The 23,125-nt window shown below is 51.3% G+C and overlaps 1 protein-coding gene across 2 annotated transcripts in view; it reads left to right on the forward strand.

Moving 5' to 3' along the window:
• The window catches only part of BMP1 (bone morphogenetic protein 1), a 45,684-nt gene that overhangs the window by 510 nt on the left and 22,049 nt on the right, over positions 1-23,125 (forward strand). For both annotated transcript variants that reach the window (XM_043452880.1, XM_043452881.1), the window contains exons 2-8: positions 7,942-8,055; positions 11,311-11,481; positions 11,675-11,792; positions 12,095-12,273; positions 12,999-13,104; positions 14,755-14,879; positions 15,397-15,512. In XM_043452880.1, the coding sequence (XP_043308815.1) occupies positions 7,942-8,055; positions 11,311-11,481; positions 11,675-11,792; positions 12,095-12,273; positions 12,999-13,104; positions 14,755-14,879; positions 15,397-15,512 (929 nt within the window). The remainder of the gene's footprint in view (positions 1-7,941; positions 8,056-11,310; positions 11,482-11,674; positions 11,793-12,094; positions 12,274-12,998; positions 13,105-14,754; positions 14,880-15,396; positions 15,513-23,125) is intronic.

The following is a 23,125-nucleotide window of genomic DNA, read 5'->3' on the forward strand; positions in this document are numbered from 1 at the left end:
ATTGGTATGAGCTGCCCAGTGGCTACCTCTGGTGTGACCCCAGAAGGGTTCCTCCCGGGATACCGGGAGGAAACCTGTGGCCAAGGAGGCTTTTCCTTCTACTGGAAACTTTTCCGGCCAAACTCCGCTGTGTGTGTGTGTGTGTGTGTGTGTGTGTGTGTGCACACGCAGTTTTCCCTTCTGCCAGATCCGGGGCTCCAGCATACTGGTGTTTTCCATCCTGTCTGTCTGGGCTGCCTTAGCCGCCGCACATCTGTCCGGCTGGGTTCCGGGAGGCCTCCATCCCCAGGAAGCAGGTCTCCTGAGAACCTCCCCCCCCACACCCAGCCCAAGTGGAAGAAAGTTTTTTTTCAAGGGATCCTCTGAGATCATGCCCCCTGGGGATCCCATTTCCCCACCCGCAGCAGCAGTTTAGTGAGACCTCAGAGACAGCTGTCAAAAGTCAGAGAAGCCAGCTCAGGACTGGGACTGACTTCTGCCCCTGTGTGCCAGAGGCCCCTGCCCAGGCCAAGTGGTGGTGGAAAGGGGGAAAAACGGAACTCAGATACTGTGTATCAGCTCTCTCCATCCTGCAGACACTGGAGGTTAATGAGCCCAGGTCAGGGCCCTGGAGGGTGTGTGTGTGCGTGTGTGTTCTTTGTCCATGAAGACCTGGTGTAACCCCTTCACTCCTGCTGGGCCCAGAGGGATTCCCCCCTGCCCCCCCTACCAGAGTGACCAGATGGTCTTGCACTCTAGCCGTTTGCATGATCAGATGACCCTGAACAGGCTGCCATGGACAAGATAAGACACAGGGCATAAGATAGCAGAACCTTTCCTCGACTTCCAGCCTCTGATTTCAGACTGTCTCCAAATAGTCAGGGCCAGGGGAATGACTCGGGGTACTTGGAATTCTAGACATACCTGTGGGTGACACGAGAGACTGGAGGTCAGGTTGCTCTGGTTCTGACCCAGGGGACCCCTCTTTGGGTGATGGAGCAGAACGAACTGCAGGCATAAGGGACCTTCCAGGGGGAGGAGGAGAAGCCAAACCCTCACTCAGCCCTTCCTCCTCCACGCCTGCTGGGCTGTGAGCAAACCAGATGTTAGCCTCCATCTTTCTCACTGGGCTTGGATGGACATAAGGCTAAGTGGCCAGAGTGTGGGCTTTGCAGGCAGGCAGACATAGCTCTCAATCCTGGACCCACAACTCATTAGCTGTAGCATCTTGGGAACAGTAATTATCATCTCTGGACTTGGCTTTTCTCACCTGTAAAATGGAACTGATAATACGTTTCTCCGTAGAGTTTGGTGGTAAAGATTAAATGTGAGAACACATATAAAATGCATCTTAGAGCTTAACACTCAGGAAACACTAAATAAATGTTGGTGGCTTACCCCCTGTTTTCTGTGCCTCGCACACTTACTTCATTTTTTTTTTTTTCTGAGCAAATAGGCTTGGTTTTCAGGAAAAGAGAATATCTTCCTAATCCCGTCCTGTGTCATTTATTCATTCAACTGGCCTGCATTTGGACTTCCCTGGTGTCTCAGACAGTAAAGGATCCGCCTGCAATGCAGGAGACCTGGGTTTGATCCCTGGGTGGGGAAGATCCCCTGGAGATGGGAATGGCTACCCTTCCAGTATTCTTGCCTGGAGAATTCCATTATGGAAAGGTACCAGGCCATCAGGCTTGATGTTGTGAGAGATAGAATTATAAGCCAGACTCCCTGCCCTCAAAGAGCTTACAATCCAAAGGGGGCACAGGACACCTGTGGATGAACCAACTGCACAAACCAAGATGTCTTATGTGCCACCTTTGAGGGAAAGCCCTTAAAGGCTCAAAGAGCTTCTTGCCCCATGGTAGTGGTGCTGGCGGAGAAACAGTGATCACAGCACACCGGGAAGGTTTGGGAGATCTTCATGGAGAAATAGAGCTGGACAAGGCCTTAAAGAATAGGAAGGAAGCCAGGCTGATGTATTTCACTACCAGTTGGAAATTGGAGCAATTTTTTGGAGCAGCGGAGGTTCAGGGCTCCATCCCAGTCTCAGATTTCATGCTGGCTGGGTGGGGCTAGCTGAGTTGGAACTTCAAACGAAGGCTTTGGAGCAAGTTCTCCACTAGGGTGAAGTGAGGCTCGTGGGGAGCTGGGCCAGGCCGAGGGGTGGCCAGGAGAGCCTGACAAGGCCAAGACTTGGGGTCAGGGCAGGCTTCCCTCCTCAGTGTGACTGGTACAGCCCCTCCTCCCTGACTCCTAAGACCCCATATCAGCACCCTTGGGCCTCAGGTCCCCAGATTCTTTCCTCTGTTTGTGTTAACTTCTCCTGCCTGCCGTCACCTCTTGCCCCAGCTGAGCCCTGACCTCCAGATGCTGGTGGCAGATGGTGTCTGTCTTGACTTCCTTTGAATGCACCTGGCTGTACCTGCTTGATGCTGTCCAGCTCTCTTCTCTTCCCTCTCCTTCTTCTGACTGTCAAGAGTTATGGTTACTGTTGGCAGTAAGGACAGAATTAAGACCCTTGAGACCCTGGAGAGGTTCTGGCAAGACCAGAGCAAAGGGCAGGAAGCCAAAATAGCCTGTGTGTGCTCAGAGCTGTTTCCACCAAGCCCTCTTTTTCTCTCCCGGGGAGATTGCGACTCAGCCCTCATTTTTTGTACGCTAGGATGCCAAACCATCAAGGAAATCGTTTCCCAAGATTCCCAGTTCCTTCTGGCTGCTCCAGATGACTCAGGGCTCTGGGAGAGACCATAGAGGCAAGAACTGGGACGCAGCTGCTCCATTCAGCAGAGAAGCCCGCAGGATGCTCCCGAGCCAGCAGGGACCTTAATTCTGCCTCAGTTGGCAGCTCAGAGATGTGCTGTGGGGAGGCCAGGTGGTCTAGTAGCTCACCATCCTTATCCCAGGGGCTTTGTAACCCAGATTTGGACTTCACAGGGCCTCAGAGGACTAGATTATAGGCTCTGGAGGTTGAGAAGCAATTCCTTCTCCTGCCAGACCACTTTCCCCCCTCCAGACATGCTGTATGAGTCACCCACCCACCTATACCCCTGCTCCATGAGTCACCTTCTCTTTTGGTGCCCCAAGGGAGGAGGAAAAGGCTTATAATCTCCCTGGACTCGGGATGAACAGGGAAACAATGGGACTCTCCTGGAAGAAGCAGCTCTCAGAAATTCTAGTTTCTCCAGGGATTTTGGGAGAAGATATTGGGGGAGGAGGGGACGTAGTAGAGTGCATCACTAAAGACCTCCTAAGGATAGCCAAGGGATTCAGCTACTCTCCCTTTCGCTTCTCCTCTCTCCACTTCTGAAGGCACCCCTCTCCTTCAGTGAGGGGGTGTAGCCTGTGAAATGGGGTGTGCACATACAGTTCTTTGTGTATCTGAACACTGGGGCTTGCACAGGGAAGCAGTGAGTGTGTTTTTACACGTCTGTGGGTGTGTCCCTGCTTTATGGGCAAGTCTGTTCAGCTGTGCATGTGGATACTCCTGAGTACACGTGTATGTGCAAATATGCCCCTGTGTGTAAATGTATGCCTGTGATTAAGTACATGCAAACACTTGCAGGGGGGCTTCGCAAGTGACACTAGTGGTAAAGAATCTGTTTGCAATGCAGGAGACCTGGGTTTGATCCCTGGGTGGGGAAGATCCCCTGGAGGAGGAAACAGCAACCCACTTCAGTATTCTTGCCTGGGGAAATTCCATTGACAGAGGAGCCTGGTGGGCTACTATCCATGGTGCCAGAAAGAGTCAGACATGACTGAGCGACTAAACACGCACACAAACACTTGCAGGAGCTTAAGCATGTCCTCCCCCAGCTAGAAGCTTGCTAGAAGCCTGCATTTATGTGATGGGTGGGACCTGTATAGGACGCCTGGTACACACCAGCCAGGCTCCTCTCCGTCCTTCCAAAAGGGCAGGGACTCTGTGGAGTCCCAAGGCCAACTGAAGGATGTGTGCAAAGGATGCAGCTTGATGTCTCTCATCTCCTGCTTGAGGTGGGGGCACTGGCTCTGGAGCATTCATAAATGCTCCTGGCTGAGTTAAAGCCTGAAAACAACAAAACATTTGATTCCATGTTGAAAACAACTACTATTCTGACCTTGACCCTTCCTTCTGGGTGAGGAGGGGCTTCCTGGACTCTTCAGAATCCAGTTTCCCTCACTGCCCTGGAGGGCATTGCACGTGGTCAGGGCCTTCAACCCGTGGCCATAAGGCTCTTCTGCCCATCCCATCAACCCTCCCCCCTCAGTTCCCACGCATTCTTCAGTCATGACATTCACACCACTGGGCGCTGCTGACAGTGAGTGCTCCACTTCAAGACTAGCCCAGGGCCTCTAGCCTAGCCCAGGACTGGTCCTGCCTTCTGCTCACCTAGCCCTCCACACTGCCTTGCTCCTGCACGCCAGCACAGTTCTGTGGCCTCTGTACTTGGAATTAAAGGTTCTGCTTTTCAGGGGCTTCACTGAGCCCAGAGGCCTGTGTGGGTGAAAACTGTATGGCCTTGAAAGTAGAGAGCTGACCTTGAGACCATGGGGCTATTATTGGGGTGATATTAACAGTGATCATTTAGTGGGTGCTTACTATGCTCCAGGCTTTGGGCCGGATGCTTTCTTTACATGCTTTATTTTGTGCAGTTATCCTGGGAGACAGATTCTTTTATTAGCTCCTTTTTTATGTAGGGGAAAATTGAGATTTAGAAGAGTTTTTGTGACTTGTCAGTGAGAAGTAGTCACGCAGATTCAAAGCAGACCTGTCTGACTCCAAAGACCTTGCTCTTTGCTGCCATGTCTGAAGATGAGTTTAAATATCCAGTCACATTGAATCCTTGTGATGCCTACAGGTATGAGCCTGGGGGTACAGTGTCTGTGCAGAGGTGCAAAGACAGCCGAGGTGTAGGGGCATTCACGTGGCACTGGGTGTGTGTAAACTTTAGCACACAGGACTCACCACCACCTCCGTGGGGTCTATCTCCCATCCCATGTCCTTGCTCAGACCACCCTTGTATGTCAGCTGAGAAGCACCTTGTATTGCTATCCCATCAGTTGCTGAGCCAAGGCCACCAAGGGTGATGTTTTCAGTAAGAAAATCTTTCCCATGTGGAGGAAGAAATTCTGGGCCACTTACCAGTTGGTGACCTTGGCCAAGTCGTTTCCCGTCTCACATTCAAGTGTTCTGATCTCTCAAGTCAGGGCTGGCGTGAGCATGCGTGCTAAGTCACTATAGTCATGTCCGACACTTTGCAATCCCGTGGACTGTAGCCCGCCAAGCTCCTCTATCCATGGGAATCTCCAGGCAAGAATACTGAAGTGGGTTGCCATGCCCTCCTTCATGGGATCTTCCCAGCCCAGGAGTTGAACCTGCGTCTCCTGTGGCTCTTGCATTGTAGGCAGATTCTTTACCACCGAGCCACCGGGGAAGGCCTGCTCAAGTCAGGGAGGAGGGCTCAAATCTAACCACTAGGTTATTTCTCTAAGAGTTTGTAATGGGATGCTCCTTGGCAAGTGTATGGCTGGAGTTTGGCTTATTGGGCTTATCCCTGGTGGGCCAGAATTAATGAATTCATTAATGTGAGAGCACTTCATCAACAGGAAAGCGCAAGGCAAATTTCAACAGATATTTACTAAGGTGTCATTATTGCTACTATTACTGGCTTAACGGGTTTGGAACTTGCAGTTGGTTTGTGTGTGTTGGAACTTCTGCATGTGTGTTTTAGGACTGTCTGTGATGTGTATATTTTTTGGTGGATGTGTGTTTCAGAATGAGTATTTTTGTGTATATGTATTTAGAATATGGGGCTTGCCTGGTGGCTCATTGGGAAAGAATCTGCCTGCCAGTGCAGGAGGTGGAAGGTGGAAGATCCCCTGGAGAAGGAAATGGCAACCCACATCAGTGTTCCTGCCTGGGAAATCCCATGGACAGAGGAGCCTGGCGGGCTGCAGTCCATGGGGTCGCAAATGAGTCAGACATGATTTAGCAACTAAAGAAACAATTTGGAATTTGGGTTCTCCAAGCTGACAAACTCGAGTGCAGTGAGCACTGGACTGGGAATTGGGAGGCCTGAGGTATAAATTCAGCCTTGGTGGTGACTAGCAGCATGATCTCCATTAAATCATCGCCCTTCTGGGCCTCAGTTTCCACATCTGTAAAATGGGACGCTGACCTAGACAACTGCTAAAGTCACTCCACGTTCTGCCAGGCAGCTCCAGGTCACACCTGTCGAAGAGTGAGTGTCTGTCGGCACATGTTTGCAAGCCTGAAGTATGTCAGCATGACACTTCACTTGAACAAATGTATGTCGAGTGCCTCCCACCGCCAGAAGGGGTGGTGTGGGTGCTGCCCGTGTGTGCAGGAATGTCTCTGTGACTTTTCTAGCTCTGTTTTGGATGGCACAGGTGTGGATGTCACTGTGAGTCTGGTGGAGCACTGGCTTCTGTGTGTGACGCTGTGGTGATGACTAGGGGTGTGTGTGTGTGTGTGTGTCCACCCAGCGGGCCAGCTGATGAGGAAAAACCTGTGTGCAGGGCCTCAAGGTTAGAACAGTTTGTGTAACGCTGCCGGCCAGGCCTCTGTAGCACTGGGATGAGAAGCAGATGTCGCTGTGGGTGGATCTGCGGGAGGCTGCTCTCTGCACCACCTCCAGCGCCCCTCCTGCCCCCCACCCAAGGCAGCCCAGCGTGAAGCCTGCATCTGAGCACCTTCCAAAGAACTTTCCAAAGGGCTCAGCTCCCCCTGTATTTCTCAGAAAGTGGACCGTTTAGTCCATCCCTCTGGAAACCTCGTGAAAAGATGTTCAGCATCACTCATTATTAGAGAAACGCAAATCAAAACCACAGTGAGGCGTCATCTCACTCCAGTCAGCGTGGCCATCGTCAGAAAGTCTGCAAACAATAAATGCTGGAGAGGATGTGAAAAAAGGAAACCCTCCTACACTGTTGATGGGAATGCATACTGGTTCTGCCACTATGGAGAACAGTGTGGAGATTCCTTAAAATAAGTTGGGAATAGAACTGCCATATGACCCAGCAATCCCACTGCTGGGCATACACCCCTCAGGAAACCTCTCCCCACAGCACCAGAAATCAAAACGCCCTGGGGTGGGGGACACTTTTCCCCCCAGATCTTTCTCCCTCCCGAGAGGGGATTCTGAGACTCAGAACTGGAATCACTGTTAAACCTTTTCCTCCAAGCCCATCAGGTGTCCTGACTTCCCTACCACACTTACCTGCTCCCATTTTTATTCATAGGGTCCCCCTCAGTGTAATTGAAATGGCAATTGTTAAGTAAATTCCACATCACCAGCACAATGCCAAAGTTATGGGCCCGCAAAGTAGATACTCTGTCCTCTTAATGCCTTTGATTTTGTTGGTAATACCAGTCCCTCCCTGGAATTCTCCACCTCTATTTTTGTTTACTTGTATATCTTTGAAAGTCAGTTTCCTACAGGCGAGTGGGGACCACTTCTGTCTTGCTAATCACTAGAGTAGCACCTGGCCCACAGTAGGTTCTTACTGTGTGCTCAGACTTTTAGTGACCCCATGGACTACAGCCCACCAGGCTCCTCTGCCCCTGGGAGTCTCCAGGCCAGAATATTGGAGTGGGTTGCCATTTCCTCCTCCAGGGGATTTTCCTGACCCGGGATCCAACCCCCATCTACATCTCCTGCTTTGCAGGTGGATTCTTTACTGTTGAGACATTACTAGGCATTTGCTAAAGAATGATGGAATACATGAAATGACCCTCTCTTTGAGGAGTCTGGTGGGGCTGAGCATCAGCTTTGATGAGATTTCAACTGAAAAATGAGCTTGAGCTTCCCAAAAGATCCTCAAAGCTGGCCCCCCACTACTCCTCTTCCTTAGAAGGCATTTGAGGATTACAGTTGCAGTGAGGGCCGGGGCGGTGGCCATGGGGTCAGGCTGTCAGTGCTTCACAAGGGGACTGACTCTCCCGGCCTCTTCTCTCTCCAGCTGCCTTCCTTGGGGACATCGCCCTGGACGAGGAGGACTTGAGGGCCTTCCAAGTGCAGCAGGCTGCGGATCTCAGACAGCGTGCAACCCGCAGATCTTCCATCAAAGCTGCAGGTACACTCGTTACGGGCCAGCCCTCCTCTGTCCCAGAAACGGGTTCCAGAAGTGGAGAAACAGGGAACCCCTCTGTTCTCAGCCAGGCCGTCCCAGGACAGAGGTGGTGAACTTGAATCCAGCGTAAGGGCTTGTCTTCTCCTAGTGTATCTTTATCCCTTCCCCAGTGCAGTGGCAAGTGTAGACATACCCAGAAGCTAAGCACCCATGTTGTTTTTGCTTACAGCTTATGAAGTATTTTCAAAAGCATTATCTAACTTGACTGTCCCCAGCCACCTTCAAAGGTAGGTCAGGACAACTCCCACTTTACAGACACAGATCTTCCTCATCTTATGATTGGGCTGAAAGTGTGAAAAAGTCAAAGTGTTAGTTGCTCAGTAGTGTCCAACTTTTTGCGACCCCATGGACTGCAGCCCCGCCAGGCTCTTCTGTCATGGAATCCTCCAGGCAAGAAGACTGGAGTGGGTAGATATTCCCTCCTCTGGGGTACCTTCCCGACCCAGGGATTGAACCCGAGTCTCCTGCATTGCTGGCAGATTCTTTACTGTCTGAGCCAAGATGGGGTGCATCCTGATTAACCCATCATAAATTGAAAATAGCTTAAGTTGAAAATGCTTTTAATACCTAATCTGCTGAACATCATAGCTCAGCCTAGCCTACCTTAAAGGTGCTCAGGACACTTACAGACACCTATTATTGGGCAAAATCATCTTAACACAAAGCCTATTTTATAATAAAATGATGAATCCCTCATATAATTATTGAATACTGTCCTGAAAGCAAAAAATAGAATGATGGTCTGGGTACAGAATGGGTGCAAGTATGTGGGGTGTTTCCCGGCACGATGGTGTGGCTGGTGGGGAGCTGCAGCCTGCTGCCACTGCCCAGCATCTTAGGAGAGGATACTGCCTATCACTATCAGGAAACTTAAAATACAAACTTTGAAGTACAGTTTCTCCTGAGTGTGGATCACTTTCGTCCCATCATAAAGTCAAAACACTGTAAGTCAAACCATCATAAATCAGAGACTGTCTGTACAGAAACCAAGAGTCACAGAGGTAAGGTGACTTGCTCAAGATCCCAGAGCTAGTCAGTGACGGAACTGGGACAGGAACCCAAGCCTTCACACTCTAAATCCAAAGTTCTTTGCTCAACATCACAGTTCCTCCTGGCCTCTCCTCCTGCTCCCATTTTGCAAGCCTCCACACATCCTTCCAGAGAGGACAATGGCACCCCACTCCAGTACTCTTGCTGGAAAATCCCATGGACAGAGGAGCCTGGTAGGCTGCAGTCCATGAGGTCGCTAAGAGTTGGACATGACTGAGCGACTTCACTTTCACTTTTCACTTTCATGCGCTGGAGAAGGAAATGGCAACCCACTCCAGTGTTCTTGCCTGGAGAATCCCAAGGACGGGGGAGCCTGGTGGGCTGCCGTCTATAGGGTCGCACAGAGTCGGACACGACTGAAGTGACTTAGCGGTAGCAGCACGCATCCTTCATGGCCCATCTCAAGAGCTTCTCTTGGGAATCTTCCCTGATCATCTCCCAGGCATGACCAGGCCACCATTTGCTGTGCTGTCTCTGCTCTGGGCTTATACTATTAGCATCTCACAAGTCGAACCACACTGCAGTGACTTGTTTATACTTCTCTCTCCCAAGCTGGACTTGAAGCTCTTCAAGGTCAGGGGTGGGTCCAAGCACCTCCCAGCCAGCCTGGCACTTGTGAATGGGGGAGGGGAGGGTGGGATTGAGGCCCTGGGCTCTTTCAGTTCTTTCCAGCCTTCTCACTGCTCTGCAATATGGTCCTGCTCACAGATAACCCTCCCCTTGCCAAAGTGGGGGATTCTCACGTGGGGCCTGTTCTGGGCACACTCTGGTGGTGCTGGGTAGTTGTCCAGTCTGCATGAGGGAGGATCTTCACTGGGGCAGTCCATGGAGTAAAGGTCAAACTATGCTGGCACTGGAGGGTGACCTGGTAGCCTGATAACTGGCAAGGCTTATTTGACCTTAGTGGGGGGACTAGGAGACATGGGATAAGGGGAAAGACAGGGGAAAGCTGAATGGAGATTCGGATCACCTGTACCTGCCACTTACCATCTGACTTTGGACAAATCTTAGGCTTTAGTTTCCTTATCTATCAAATGTAGGTAGTGACACTTGCCCAGTCCAGCCTGAGAGCTACTGTGTCAAATGAGGACCTGTACTTGGGAATACTTAAGAAGGCATCAAGTTCTGTATGCTCCACAATTAGGAAGGCTCCTTGGTAGCTCACTCAGTATAGAATCTGCCTGCGATGCAGGAGACTCAGGTTTGATCCCCGGGTGGGGAAGACCCCCTGGAGGAGGGCACAGCAACCCACTCCAGTGTTCTTGCCTGGAGAATTCCATGGACAGAGGAGCCTGGTGGGCTACAGTCCATGGGGTTACATAGAGTCAGACGTGATTGAGCGACTAACACTTTCATTAGCTGAGCAGAAATGTTTCCTAGTCTCAGGTTCCCTGTAGGTCCAGGGAAACGAGTACACCGCTCTTCTCTTATTACTTGTAGTCTATTCTTATTATTCATGGTAGTTACAGTTTATAGTTATAAGGTTATAACTATAACCTTAGAGTTATTCCATAAAGTCACTGCAAACACTGAATTAGTGAATTCTGAGCCATTACTCCTAGGAGAAATACAAGGTTAATTTCCTACAAGCCTCTGGTCACATTTTCATCAACTTGTTAACACACAACCAAGTCATATATATGTTTCTGTCTAAAGACATCTTATTTGCTATATCATTGATTTATTAACACTGAACTCATGGTCAACAGCACTATAAGTCAAGCCTGAATGAAGATTATCTAACACAGGTATTTTCGCTATATACATCCCAGCCCTCTTGCACTTGGGAGTTAGGGGGAGAGTCATTTTAGACAGTGAAATCACCAAGTAAAGGCATAAAAATGCAAAAAAAAATGTGGCGCTAACTAGATTATGAAAAAGATACTTACCTACAGAGTGAGCTGAAACAGGAGGGCAGCCTGTCCCCTTGTTCAGGCTCAGCCCGGATCATGTACACTGGGTGACTCAAAGTTTCCACTGCTCTGTGCATCCCAGCCAGTGACCAGGAAAGAGCTGACGGTCTTGATTTGGGGGGGTTTACAGACTGTAGTGAGTGGGCAGGCACAGAACCCCTAGACAATGAGGATCGGTTGTCATTTGCTTCCCCCTGCCCTTCATGCCCTTGCTACCAATGGCTTCCTTTTTCAGTTTCAGGAAACTCCTCTACCCTCAACAGCCAGAACACCAGTACGAAGCCCCAGAGCAGAAGCCATGGGAGATGGAGAAGCCGGTCCCGGAGCCGGCGGGCAGCCACGTCCAGACCAGAGCGGGTGTGGCCGGATGGAGTCATCCCCTTTGTCATTGGGGGCAACTTCACTGGTGAGCATGATGGTGGGGGCAGTTGGGGGTGGGGCCCTCGAGCGGCCTGCACCCCACCCCGGCCTCGGGGTGGCCCTCTCCTGCGTGGTGGTGAGTTGTGCCTTCTGCCTGTCTGATGAATGGCTGACTCTTCAGCAGAGGGTGGAGGCGAGCCCACCTGGACACTGACAGCCTGGCCTCCCTTGTCCCGCAGGCAGCCAGAGGGCAGTCTTCCGGCAGGCCATGAGGCACTGGGAGAAGCATACCTGCGTCACCTTCCTGGAACGCACGGACGAGGACAGCTACATCGTGTTCACCTACCGCCCCTGCGGGTGAGCAGGGGCCCCTGGGCGTAGTACCCTCGGCCATCGCCCCAGCCCGTGTTCGGTCCTGGGCACTGCAGCCGTCGCCCCGGGCACGGCCCTGGGTCATCTGTCCCCTCCCACCGTGGGGGCATCTCCCCAGGAGCTGCCCCGGATGTGGCTCAGACCCCAGCACACAGCCTGGGCATCCCGCGCTCGGGCCCCTCCTCCACCCCTCTGCTCCTTGGCCCCCCTGGCAACCACGCCCGGCCCCTGAGTGGATGCACTCCCCCAGCTCGGGACCGCCCCCCTGAGCTGGCCCCGCCCTCCAGGTGCTGCTCCTACGTGGGCCGCCGTGGCGGGGGCCCCCAGGCCATCTCCATCGGCAAGAACTGTGACAAGTTTGGCATCGTGGTCCACGAGCTGGGTCACGTCATCGGCTTCTGGCACGAGCACACACGACCCGACCGAGACCGCCACGTCTCCATCGTGCGCGAGAACATCCAGCCAGGTACAGACCTCTGCCTGCCCCTCCAGGGTCCCTGGTCAGGGTGGGAGCTGCCCCCTCAAGCCATCATCTTTGCTCAGCATGGTATTACAGTCCCAGCCCTGCCTGAGGTCCAAACCCTTCCCCGGAAGCATCTTCTCTGGGTCAGTAGCAGCTCAGGGACCACAAATCCGTTGTCAGATGGGAGCCCAGACAGGTCTAGGTCCTGCACTCAGGGCTGCCTGGAGCAGCCAGAACCCACCTGGCCTTCAGGGTGGGGCTTGGGGAGAGGTCAGCCCCTTCTCCATGCTGCCCCAGCCTTTCTCTTCACTTTTACCCAGTCTTCAGCTCTCTGACTATTCTGTCCTCTAAAGGGTTTTTTCTCTCTCCTTTCTCCTTCCTATGCTCTCTCTTCCCTCCCTTCCTGCTTCCTCCCTCTCCTCCCCTCTTCACTGCTCTCATCTCCCCAGTGGTTCTAGAAATGGGCGCCTCCTTCCTATCAGTCCCTTGAGTCATTTCTCCAGCACATCCTCACCCCACCTACACCCTGCTGGACAGACTCTTCTAGAGACCCGCCTCTCCCCCAGGCTTCCCTGGGCCGCTGCCGGACCCCCAGGTAGGGCGTCACCTCTCGAGAGCAGGGAGGACCCCATCCCCCACCCTAAAGAGGTAGCCTGCAACCCACACAGACCTGCCCCCTCCCGCCCCCGCCCTCCCCCTCCCACACTCCCTTCTCCTGGTCTTCACAGGGCAGGAGTATAACTTCCTGAAGATGGAGGTCCAGGAGGTGGAGTCCCTGGGGGAGACCTATGATTTTGACAGTATCATGCACTATGCCCGGAACACATTCTCCAGGTGAGAGATGGAGGCCCCCCTCTTCTGGGGCAGCCCAGCCTTGCCCTCTGTAGACCTCCCAGTTTGTACTAACCTGCCCCACTGGGGTCTTCAGTGAGGACAAGAGTGGGCCCCTGGGGGGCTGAGGCTCTGGAGCAGAGGACCCATGGGTGTTCTCCTCCACTGTGGGTCGGTGGCAGGACGGGGACTCCCAGGGCCTAAGTTCCTCACCTAGTACTGGGCAAAGTGGGCCCAGGAGGCTGAAACCCAGCTGCTGCCCAGGCACGTGGGATGCCCAGGCCCGGGAGCTGTATCAGCCCAAGGGAGCTGAGTTTTTCCCTCAATCATCCGCCAAAGGGGGCGCATTTCTCTGGTGGGTCTGCCTTTTTGCAACTGGCTGATCTGTACAAAGGCTGGCTCCTCGCTGGGTCAGCCCCGCTCCCTAGCTCATGAGCACATATACACCTACTCTTTGTCCTAAGCCCAGGCTTCCCAGTAGCTCAGACAGGAAAGAATCCGCCTGCAGTGGGGAAGACCCGGGTTTGATTCCTGGCCTGGGAAGATCCCCTGGAGAAGGGAATGGTAACCAACTCCAGTATTCTTGCCTGGAGGATCCCATGGACAGAGGAGCCTGATGGAGTCGGTTCAGGGAATATTGCAAAGAGTCAGACAGGACTGAGTGAGTAAGCACAGGTTCCCAGAAACCACAGGCAGAACCCCCAGCGGTCTTGGCCCAGCCTCGCCATCCCAGCTTCTCCTCAGCAGAGGCTGGGAATCAGCCCCTCCCCCCTCAGGCTTTCCCTCCCCCGCCACGCCTGGCCTTTCCCATGCCTGGCTCTGCCTCTTCCTCCATCTCTGCCCTCCCAGGCACTGGCCCTTCCCCTCTCCTCAGTCGCTCCTTCTAGACCCTCTCTTCCTGCCTCCAGACCTGAGGGAATAGACCAAGGAAGGGTGGTGAGGTCACCCCAGCCCCCACCCACAGACCACCCATTTCCCACCAATCCCACCCCAGTTCCTGCTGAGGTCCACCCAGCTGGGTGTGAGTCAGGGGCCCTGGGGAGGCGGAGGGCTGCCTGCTCTCCCTGCATTCTGATCTTCCCAGATGGAAACACCCGTGACCCAGCAGGCAGGACCTGGGTGGACAGGAGACACGATGGTGGACAGGAGACAGCTGGAGGGGCTGTCTCGGGGTCTGGTCTGGCTACAGTGGAGCCTGCCCTTTGGCCTTGTCCCCGGTGCCATCAGGAAGGGCGAAGGGCTGGCCCTGTGTAGTCCTGGGAGAGGTGTCGGCAGGGCTGATAACAGCACAAGGGGCCTCAGGAGCAGGGCTGAGACACGGCTGACAAGGGGGTCTGAGGTCTCCCAGGGTTGGGAGGTGGACCAGACGGAGCCGGGGCACGGGTGGGTCCCCAGGGCCTCCTTGGTCTGTGTTCTCGACCTCCCAAGTCTTCCCGGGGCTCCCCCAGGCCCTGTGGTGTGGCTGCCACGGAGCAGGGTGGCAGCTGGTCAGTGGGCAGCATAATGACAGGGTGAGATGTCTCCACCCGTCCCCGACCCTGCTGAGGAATGTCTGGGCTCTGGCAGGGTCATGACCTTGGGTGCATGCAGGCGAGCTGGATGCCTTACTTCCGTTCGATTCTCACCCCGGGCTGGGCTTCTCCTCCTCTCCAGGGGCATCTTTCTGGACACCATTGTTCCCAAGTACGAGGTGAATGGGGTGAAGCCCCCCATCGGCCAGAGGACACGACTCAGCAAGGGAGACATTGCCCAGGCCCGCAAGCTCTACAAGTGCCCAGGTCAGGGCAGGGGCAGGGTGGCGTGCAGGGCGGGCCCTGGGGCCAAGAAGGTTGAAGCTGTGAGACTTACAAAAGTCGGAGTCAGCCTGGTTTCTGGGGAGGGGGCACCCAGGTAGGGGCAGTGTTCAAGTTACTGACCCAAACTGAAGCTCAGATCTGGTGGGGAGGTGCCGAGCCACCCACCTTCTGAGGGTCTCTGAGAGTGAGGGGCAGTGGGAGCAGAAAAAGCCGGGGGAGGGGGGCCATGTGGAGCAATTCCCAGGAAGTGAGACAGAGTGAGGCCCTCCCAAGGAGCTTGACCTTAACTCTGGAAGCCTTGTTGCCTTGACAACAGGGCATCCCTGGCACTAGGTAGGAAAAGAGGAGAAGGAGGTGGATCTTAAAGGAACAGAACCATCCCAGACTCTTTCCTCTGCTCAACCATTCTCCTGGCCCCCAAAAGTCACCAGGGCTCAGAACGAGAAGCCAGAAGGTTGGGGCTGCAGCAAGCAATCTGATCATTTCCTTTTCTTGACAGCCTGTGGAGAGACCCTGCAGGACAGTACAGGCAACTTCTCCTCCCCCGAGTACCCCAACGGCTACTCTGCCCACATGCACTGTGTATGGCGCATCTCGGTCACACCTGGGGAGAAGGTAACTGAGCATTGCTTCCTCTGCCAGGACCCCCTAGTAGGAGAGCTGAGTCCTTGTGGCTGTGAATGACCTGCCTGGGGACTGTACTTATTCACCCCACAGGAGGATGGGAAAGTGTGAAAGTCGCTCAGTCATGTCCGATTCTTTGTGATCCCATGGGCTGTAGCCCGCCAGGCTCCTCTGTCCATGGAATTCTCCAGGCCAGAATAATGGAGTGGGTGGCCATTCCCTGCTCCAGGGGATCTTCCCAACCCAGGGATTGAACCCATGTCTCCCGCATTGCAGGTGGATTCTTTACCATCTGAGCCACTAGGGAAGCCCAGACCAGGAGGATGGGAGGCTTCTACTGATAGTTGTATACAAATGCTAACTCATGAAGAGCATTTACTATGTGCCAGGCATTTTTCTGCTTGCTTCTCAGATCCATTCACAGGCTTTTCTCATGGAGTCTGGACCTCTCACCCACCCTTGGGCCTTCCATGTCCTTCATATTTTTATTGCACCCACAGCTTTTCAGGCTTTATTTCTCTTGACTGGAACTTGGTACTTAATGTTCTAGTGCAGCCATGAGCTGGGTTAGATTTTATTATCAGTCACATTGCTTATTCCAACAGGTCTCAAGATCATTTTGAATCAGAATTCCACCATCCACCAGGTAGCCATTCTCACTCTGTCATGAACTCATTGGATATGCATGTCTTCTGGGTCTTCCAAACTCAACCTTTGATCAAAATATTGAACAGGACATGAGTCAAAGCAGATCCCAAGATCTCCCTCTGAATTGACATTGACCCAGTAATCTGCAGGCTTCAGGCAGAGCTATTCCACTAGCAATGACTCCTTTAAGAGTCATTCTCAGTCAGCCACAGGTCACCACTGGGTTGACCAACCACAGCAAGAGCCACTTCTGAGACCAGGCCTGTGTCATCTTTATGTCTTTGGCACAGGAAGTGATTAATAAATGCCAAATAGGTGGGTGGATTGCCTTAGCAAACATAAGTACTATTTCACCAGTTGGTAAAAACCCTTTTAAAAAGGAAGTAAGATTTGTCTAATGTGTCTTGTTTCCAGTGAGCTCAAACTGGCTCCTAGCAATCAAGTGTTTCTTTTCTAAATGGTCACAGGCCGTCTATTTTAAATGGTCACAGGCCATCTGTTGAGTTGGGGATTAACACTGAACTCCATGGTTTGCGATTCCCAGAATTAAACTCCAAACTCTCCTCCCAAAACACTCATGCGCACATTCTCGCACACACCCCTTTTGAAAATTGGAAAGATTCTGTTCTGACTTCTCAAGATTACAGACACGGATCACATCTGCAAGTTATTTGAATGTCCTCTGATGTCATTTTTGAGTCTAGAGACAAAAGCCAATTTAAATAGGCGCTTGCTGACTCTCCTCCTATATTATTGAGCTTCTCTTTTCAAATGATGTTTACTTTTGTAATTTGAAGATCATCCTTTTTTACGACAAACTTTCATTGAGAGTTAAGTAATTCCCTGTCTCTCTCGCTTAGCTTTCTACCATCGTCCCTCAACAGTGAATCCACCCCTTCCTTGTTCTCCTTGTTCTGAATCTAACTTAAAAATTGCAGTCTTTTTTGCTGTCTTGTACTGACCTTGCCCTGGATTCTTTCATTCCTCTACTGAGGAATTTGGAAATTTCACCACAGATAATAACAACATGTTATGACTACTGAGCATAGTGACTGGCCAGGCACATGTTAAATTCTGTGTCATGTCTTTTAGTTAGCCCCACAACGTTAAAGGCTGGGTGCTAATGTTAGCCTTATTATTATTATTATTATTTTGGCTGTATCATGTAGCCTGTGGGATCTTAGTTCCCTGACCAGGGATCAAACTCGAGCCCTTGGCAATAAAAGCACAGAGACCTAATCATCTGACTGCCAGTGAATTCCTGTTGGCTTTATTTTGTACATGAGAAAGCAAACTTAGAAAAACTAACTTGCCCAGGATCTCGTAGAACCTGGATTATGATATCAGAGTCTGAGATTGCAGTACTGTGTGTACTCCAAAGCCTATCCTGTTCTTCCAGCAACTACCTAAGTGCCTTCAGCAACAGTGCTGTCTGGCCACTTTGTGCCTGGCTCTGGGCCCAGCACTGGGGATGCACAGGTGCCCGATGTAGTCCCTGGCCCGGGGGAGCACCGAGGAGGGTAGAGCATCCTTTCTTTCCTGTTAGGAGGTTTGCTTTGTCAGAAGGCGTGAGGCAACTTTGTCAGGACCCACTTCTTCCCGTCCTGCTCTGGGCTGACATGGGCTGGCCCTAGTCTCTAGAGCAGTGGTTCCCAACCTTTTTGGCATCAGGGACTGGTTTCATGGAAGACAGTGTTTGCACAGACCGGGGTGGGAGGGTTGGTTTCAGGATGATTCAAGTGCGTTGCATTTATTGTTATAATGATGGTATTTGCAGCCACTCCCCGGCGCTAGCATCACAGTCTCAGATCATCAGGCATTAGATTCTCATAAGAAGCATGCAACCTCTGTCCCTCACATGCATAGTTCACAATAGGGTTCGTGCTCCTATGAGAATTTAATGCCATGGCTGAACTGACAAAAGATAAAGCTCAAGGAGCAATGTGAGCAATGGGGAGTAGCTATAAATACAGATGAAACTTCACTCACTTGCCTGCTGTTCACCTCCTACAGTATAGCCCAGTTGCTAACAGGCCGTGGACTGGCAATTAGGGTGGGGACCCCTGCTCTAGTGGCCATGTGGCCTTGCCTTAGAAACCTCTGTATGCCTTGAGCCTGCTCCCTCCATAACTCCCACAAGACTCACCATCCTTTTTTAGCGGTGTGCCCAGAGCTCCCGGGAGTAGGCTAGAGATAAAAAAAAATTCAGATTAACCAAGGCACGATTGGAGAATTCCATGAACAGAGGAGCCTGGCAGGCTACACTCCGTGGGGTCACAAAGAGTCAGACACAACTAAGCTACTAACACACACACACACAAAACATACCCATGGCCCTGGTTGAAGCCCTAGAATTATAACTGGATGAAAGATGGAAGTGTTGGGACAGAAACATTTAAAGGCTGGGGAGAATAGAAGATGGTGTCATAAAATTGTCACAGCCACTCCTTGTGGCCGATTATGTGCAAAGCACTGGCATCCTATATGCATGATCTCATTATTCCTCATAGCGGTGTCATGATGCGGGTACTGTTATCCCTACTGGAGAGAGGTAGGTCTCGAGGCTCAAAGGGCAGAAGTAGACCTGGCCAAGTTTGCTCCAGTAGCAGCGGTAGAACCAGCTCTCAATTCTAGGACTATCTGACTCCAAAGTCTACTCTTTCAACAGAACACCTTAAATAAATCCAACTGCTTTAGCAAATGGACTTTGACATCTGTTTGGCTCCTGAAAGGTTGTTTTTCACACGCCTCCCAGTTCTCAGCTTATTGCCAGCAATGCATGTGATATGTAATCTTATCTTGTACAATCACGCAAGTCTCGGTGATGTCAAACAGATGAAAGAGCCACTTTGGAAGACTTCTCTGAGGATCCCTAAGTCTTTAGCTGCAAGTGATTAGCAGCTGCCCTGAAGAGTATTTACAGTGTTTCCCAGGCAACAAAGGGAACTCCTTTATGAGCAGGAGAGTGCTTTCAGGACACCGGAGTCAACTGTTGCAGAGTAGCCAAGAAGATAAGAGTATACAAAGTTTTTTGGGTTTGGCGTATCCGCCCTCCTTCCCGTCCCTGCTTTCCGACTTCCTGACTCTTCCTCAAGGTCCAACCCAAATTCTGCCTCCTCTGTAAGGCCTTCCCTGACCCCTACTTCCCATTCCCGAACTGGGCAGAGATGAGCCATCTCCCTCCTCTGCAAGGCCTGGACTGAGTCCACCCCTAAATCACTCTTCTTGGGCACTGAAGGGCGTGGGGCTCTGAGGATGGAGGGAAAGTTGATGCTCTTTCTTTGTACAGCTGTTAGGCAGATTGGTAGGCCTGGGGAGGCCACAGGGAATAGAGGTTAGGGCATAAGTTTAAGAGCCAGAGTTTAAGCCTAGGTTTGACTCTCAGCTGTGTTCTTTTCTGAGTGTATATGTTTGTTGTTGTTCAGTCCCTAAGTCATGTCCAACTCTTTGCTATCCCATGAACCGCAGCATGCCAGGCTTCCCTGTCCTTCACTATCTCCTGGAGTTTGCTCAAACTGATGTCCGTTGAGCCAGTGATGCCACCCTGCCAGCTCATCCTTTGTTGCCCCTTCTCTTCCTGCCCCCAGTCTTTCCTAGCATCAGGGTCTTTTCCAGTGAATTGGCTCTTCACATCAGGGGGCCAAAGTATTGGAGCTTCTGCTTCACCATCAGTCCTTCCGATTAATGTTCAAGGTTGATTTCCTTTAGGATGACTGGTTTGATCTTTCTGTCCAAGGGACTCTCAAGCATCTTCTCCAGCACTGCAATTCTAAAATTAATATATATGTATATATGTTTATTTTTATTTATTGGTTGTGCCTGGTCTTAGTTGCAGCATGTGGGATCTAGTTCCCCAACCAGAAATCGAACCCAGGCACCCTGCTTTGGAAACCCAGTGTCTTAGTCACTGGGCCATCAGGAAAGTCCCTCAGCTGTGCTCATTACTGGATGTATGATGTTGGGGAAGTTGCTTATGCTCTCTGAGACTTTGTTTCCCCATCTGTGAAATGGGTCTGGTGATAGTACCTCGCTCATGGGGTTGATACAAGGGTTAAACAAGTTAATGTACATAAAGTGTTTAAGGCACTGCCTGAAAACAGTAGGAATTAAGTGTTAGCTGCTAGTATCATTCTGTGTGTGTGTGTGTGTGTGCGCTCAGTCATGTCTGACTTTTGTGACCCCAGGGACTAGACTGCCAGGCTCCTGTGTCCCTGAAATTTTCCAGGCAAGAATACTGGAGTGGGTTGCCATTTCCTACTCCAGGAGATCTTCCTGACCCAGGGATCAAACCCATCCCTCCTGCATTAGCAGGTGGATTCTTTACCACTGAGCCACCTAGGAAGCAAGTATCATTCTATAGTCCTGATCTGTAAATGAACAAGCCCTAGTCAACTTCCCTGGGTGCCTCAATTGCCTCCCTCTATTTTCCTGGATTCTGGGGTGGACCATCCTGTGACCCAAATATCAGACTGTCTAAACTCAACTCTAGGAGTGAAATCCACATATACTGAGTGGCATACACTGCCATATGGATGTGTGACACGTATGTTTGATCCCAGTGTCAGAGAAGGTCTTAAATTTGACACGTAGTAGTTTAGTTCCCCTAAATTCTATGAGGCAGATACTATTACCATTTGTTGTCATTGTTGCTTAGTCACTAAGTCCTGTCAGATTCTTTTGTGACCCCCATGGACTGTAGCCCACCAGGCTCCTCCATCCATGGGATTTCCTAGGCAAGAATACTGGGGTGGGTTGCCATTTCCTCCTCCAGGGGAATCTTCCTGACCGGGGGATCGAACCCACGTCTTCTGCATTGGCAGGTGGATTCTTTACTGCTGGGCCACCAGGGAAGCTCGCTATTACCATTACCATCTTACAAATAAGGAAACAGAGGAGTTCAGTGATGGGCCTGAGATCTGCCTGCGGCCAGCCAGCTGGTCTCTGAGGATTATGTGTTCTCCCAGCTCCTCCCTGAGACCACCCAACATGCATGAGGGATACTTCCTACACGCCGGGTTCCCCTGGGGACTCTGCACCCCTATGGCATTTTCCCCACAACTCCCCAGTGGAATCCTTAAGATCGCCTCCATTTTTCAGACAAAGACAGCGAGGCCCAAAGTCAGGCTCCAGGCCAGAGTCACCAGCTAGGAAGTGGCAGAGCTGGCCAGGTTTTCCTTGGCAAAGGGCAGTGCCCCTGGCATCGGAGCACAGCTGTTTCCACAGGACAGAAGTTGTTACAACTGTTAATTAGACACCTCCGGTCTCAATATAGCCACAGCTGTGCCTCCCTGTGAGATGCGCCTGACCGCCAGCCCAGGCCTCCTCCTCCTACCTGTGGTGACCTCTGCTTCCTCTTGCCTGTGGAAGGTCTCAGGTGGACCCTGTAGGGGTCTGCCAGGCAGGTGTGGTTTCTCTTTTGGGGGCCTGAGTGCATCTGCCCTGGACAGAGTCATGGTTGTTTCTGGGGAAGAAGGGAAAGAGGCTGCTGTTCTCTGTGCAGCTGCTGAGCTTGATTGGCAGGCTCAGAGAAGCCACGTGGAGCAGTGGTTAAGAGAGTAGGTTTAAGAGCCAAGAAGCCCTCACTTGGCCCTCTGCATTCCTTCTTCCATCCAGCCACTCTTTATTTATTTATTTTTTTTTAAAGATTTATTTATTTTCTTTTTTGGCCATGGTGGGTCTTCATTGCAGAGCATGGGCTTTTCATTGCAGTGGCTTCTCTTACTGCGGAGTGTGGGCTTCAGTAAATGTGGCTCTTGGGCTTAGCTGGTCCATTGCATGTGGAATCTTCCCAGACCAGGAATCGAACCCATGTCCCCTGCATTGGCAGGCGGATTCTTAACCACTGGACCACCAGGGAAGCCCCATCCAGCAACTCTTTAAAAGATATTTTTGTTGTGTGCTAGATATAAAGATAACATGTGCATGTTATTAAGATTTTGAGCAATATAGACATGCCTAAGGTAAAAAGTGAACTTTCTCCCCTTGATTATCCTCTGAATGCCACTCCTCAGAGACGACTAAGCATTGGTAACACTTGGGATGTCCTCCCAGACCCTTCGTGTGTGTGTGTGTGTGTGTGTGTGTGTGTGTGGTCTTCTGTAACTTGCCTTTCACTCAACAATAAATAATGGTCATCGGTCTATGTCAGCACGTATATTATCTACCTCAATCACTTTTGAGGCTGCTTGGCATCCCATCATCTCAATTTAATTATTTAATCACTCCCTGCAGATCTCTTTTTTTATATATAGTTTTATTTTTTTTTAATTTTTGACTGTGCTGGGTCTTCATTGCTGTGCACGGGCTTTTCTCTAGCTGCAGCGAGTGGGGGCTGCTCCCTAGTTGCAGTGCATAGGCTTCTTGTTGCAGTGATTTCTCTCGTTGCGGAGCATGGGCTCGAGGCGTGCAGGCTTCAGTCTGGTGGCACGTGGACCCCGTAGCTGTGGTTCCCCGGCTCTAGGGCACAGGCGGAATAGTTGTGACTGGGCTAGGTTGTTCCTCGGCTCGTGGGACCCTCCCAGACCAGGGATTGAACCCATGTTTCCTGCACTGGCAGGAGGATTCCTTATGACTGAGCCACCAGGGAAGCCCACTGTGCAGATTTCTTGGTGGATGCTGATCTGGGTTTGTCCAGCCTTTCATTACTACCAAAGTAAACATCTTTATACACTTAGGCAAGTGTCTCTGTAGAACAAATTCTAGAAAGCAAAATTCTGGTCAAGGAACATTTACTTAGCAACGACTATGTGCCATGCACCGAGGATTCCATAATGAATTAAACTTTCTCTGTGGTCACATTTGGTCATTTTCTGAAAAGATAAAATATTGGGTAATAAGACGCTGGCTCTAGAGCAAGAGCTGGAACAGATTTTCAATTTCAGTTTTTCAAAATGCCAGGCCTTGTCTTTTTATCATAATGATACTCCCGATGATGATTAATTGTCGTCATCAAGAGT

Source organism: Cervus canadensis, chromosome 30, assembly GCF_019320065.1.
Source record: "Cervus canadensis isolate Bull #8, Minnesota chromosome 30, ASM1932006v1, whole genome shotgun sequence".
NCBI classification, from domain to species: domain Eukaryota; kingdom Metazoa; phylum Chordata; class Mammalia; order Artiodactyla; family Cervidae; genus Cervus; species Cervus canadensis.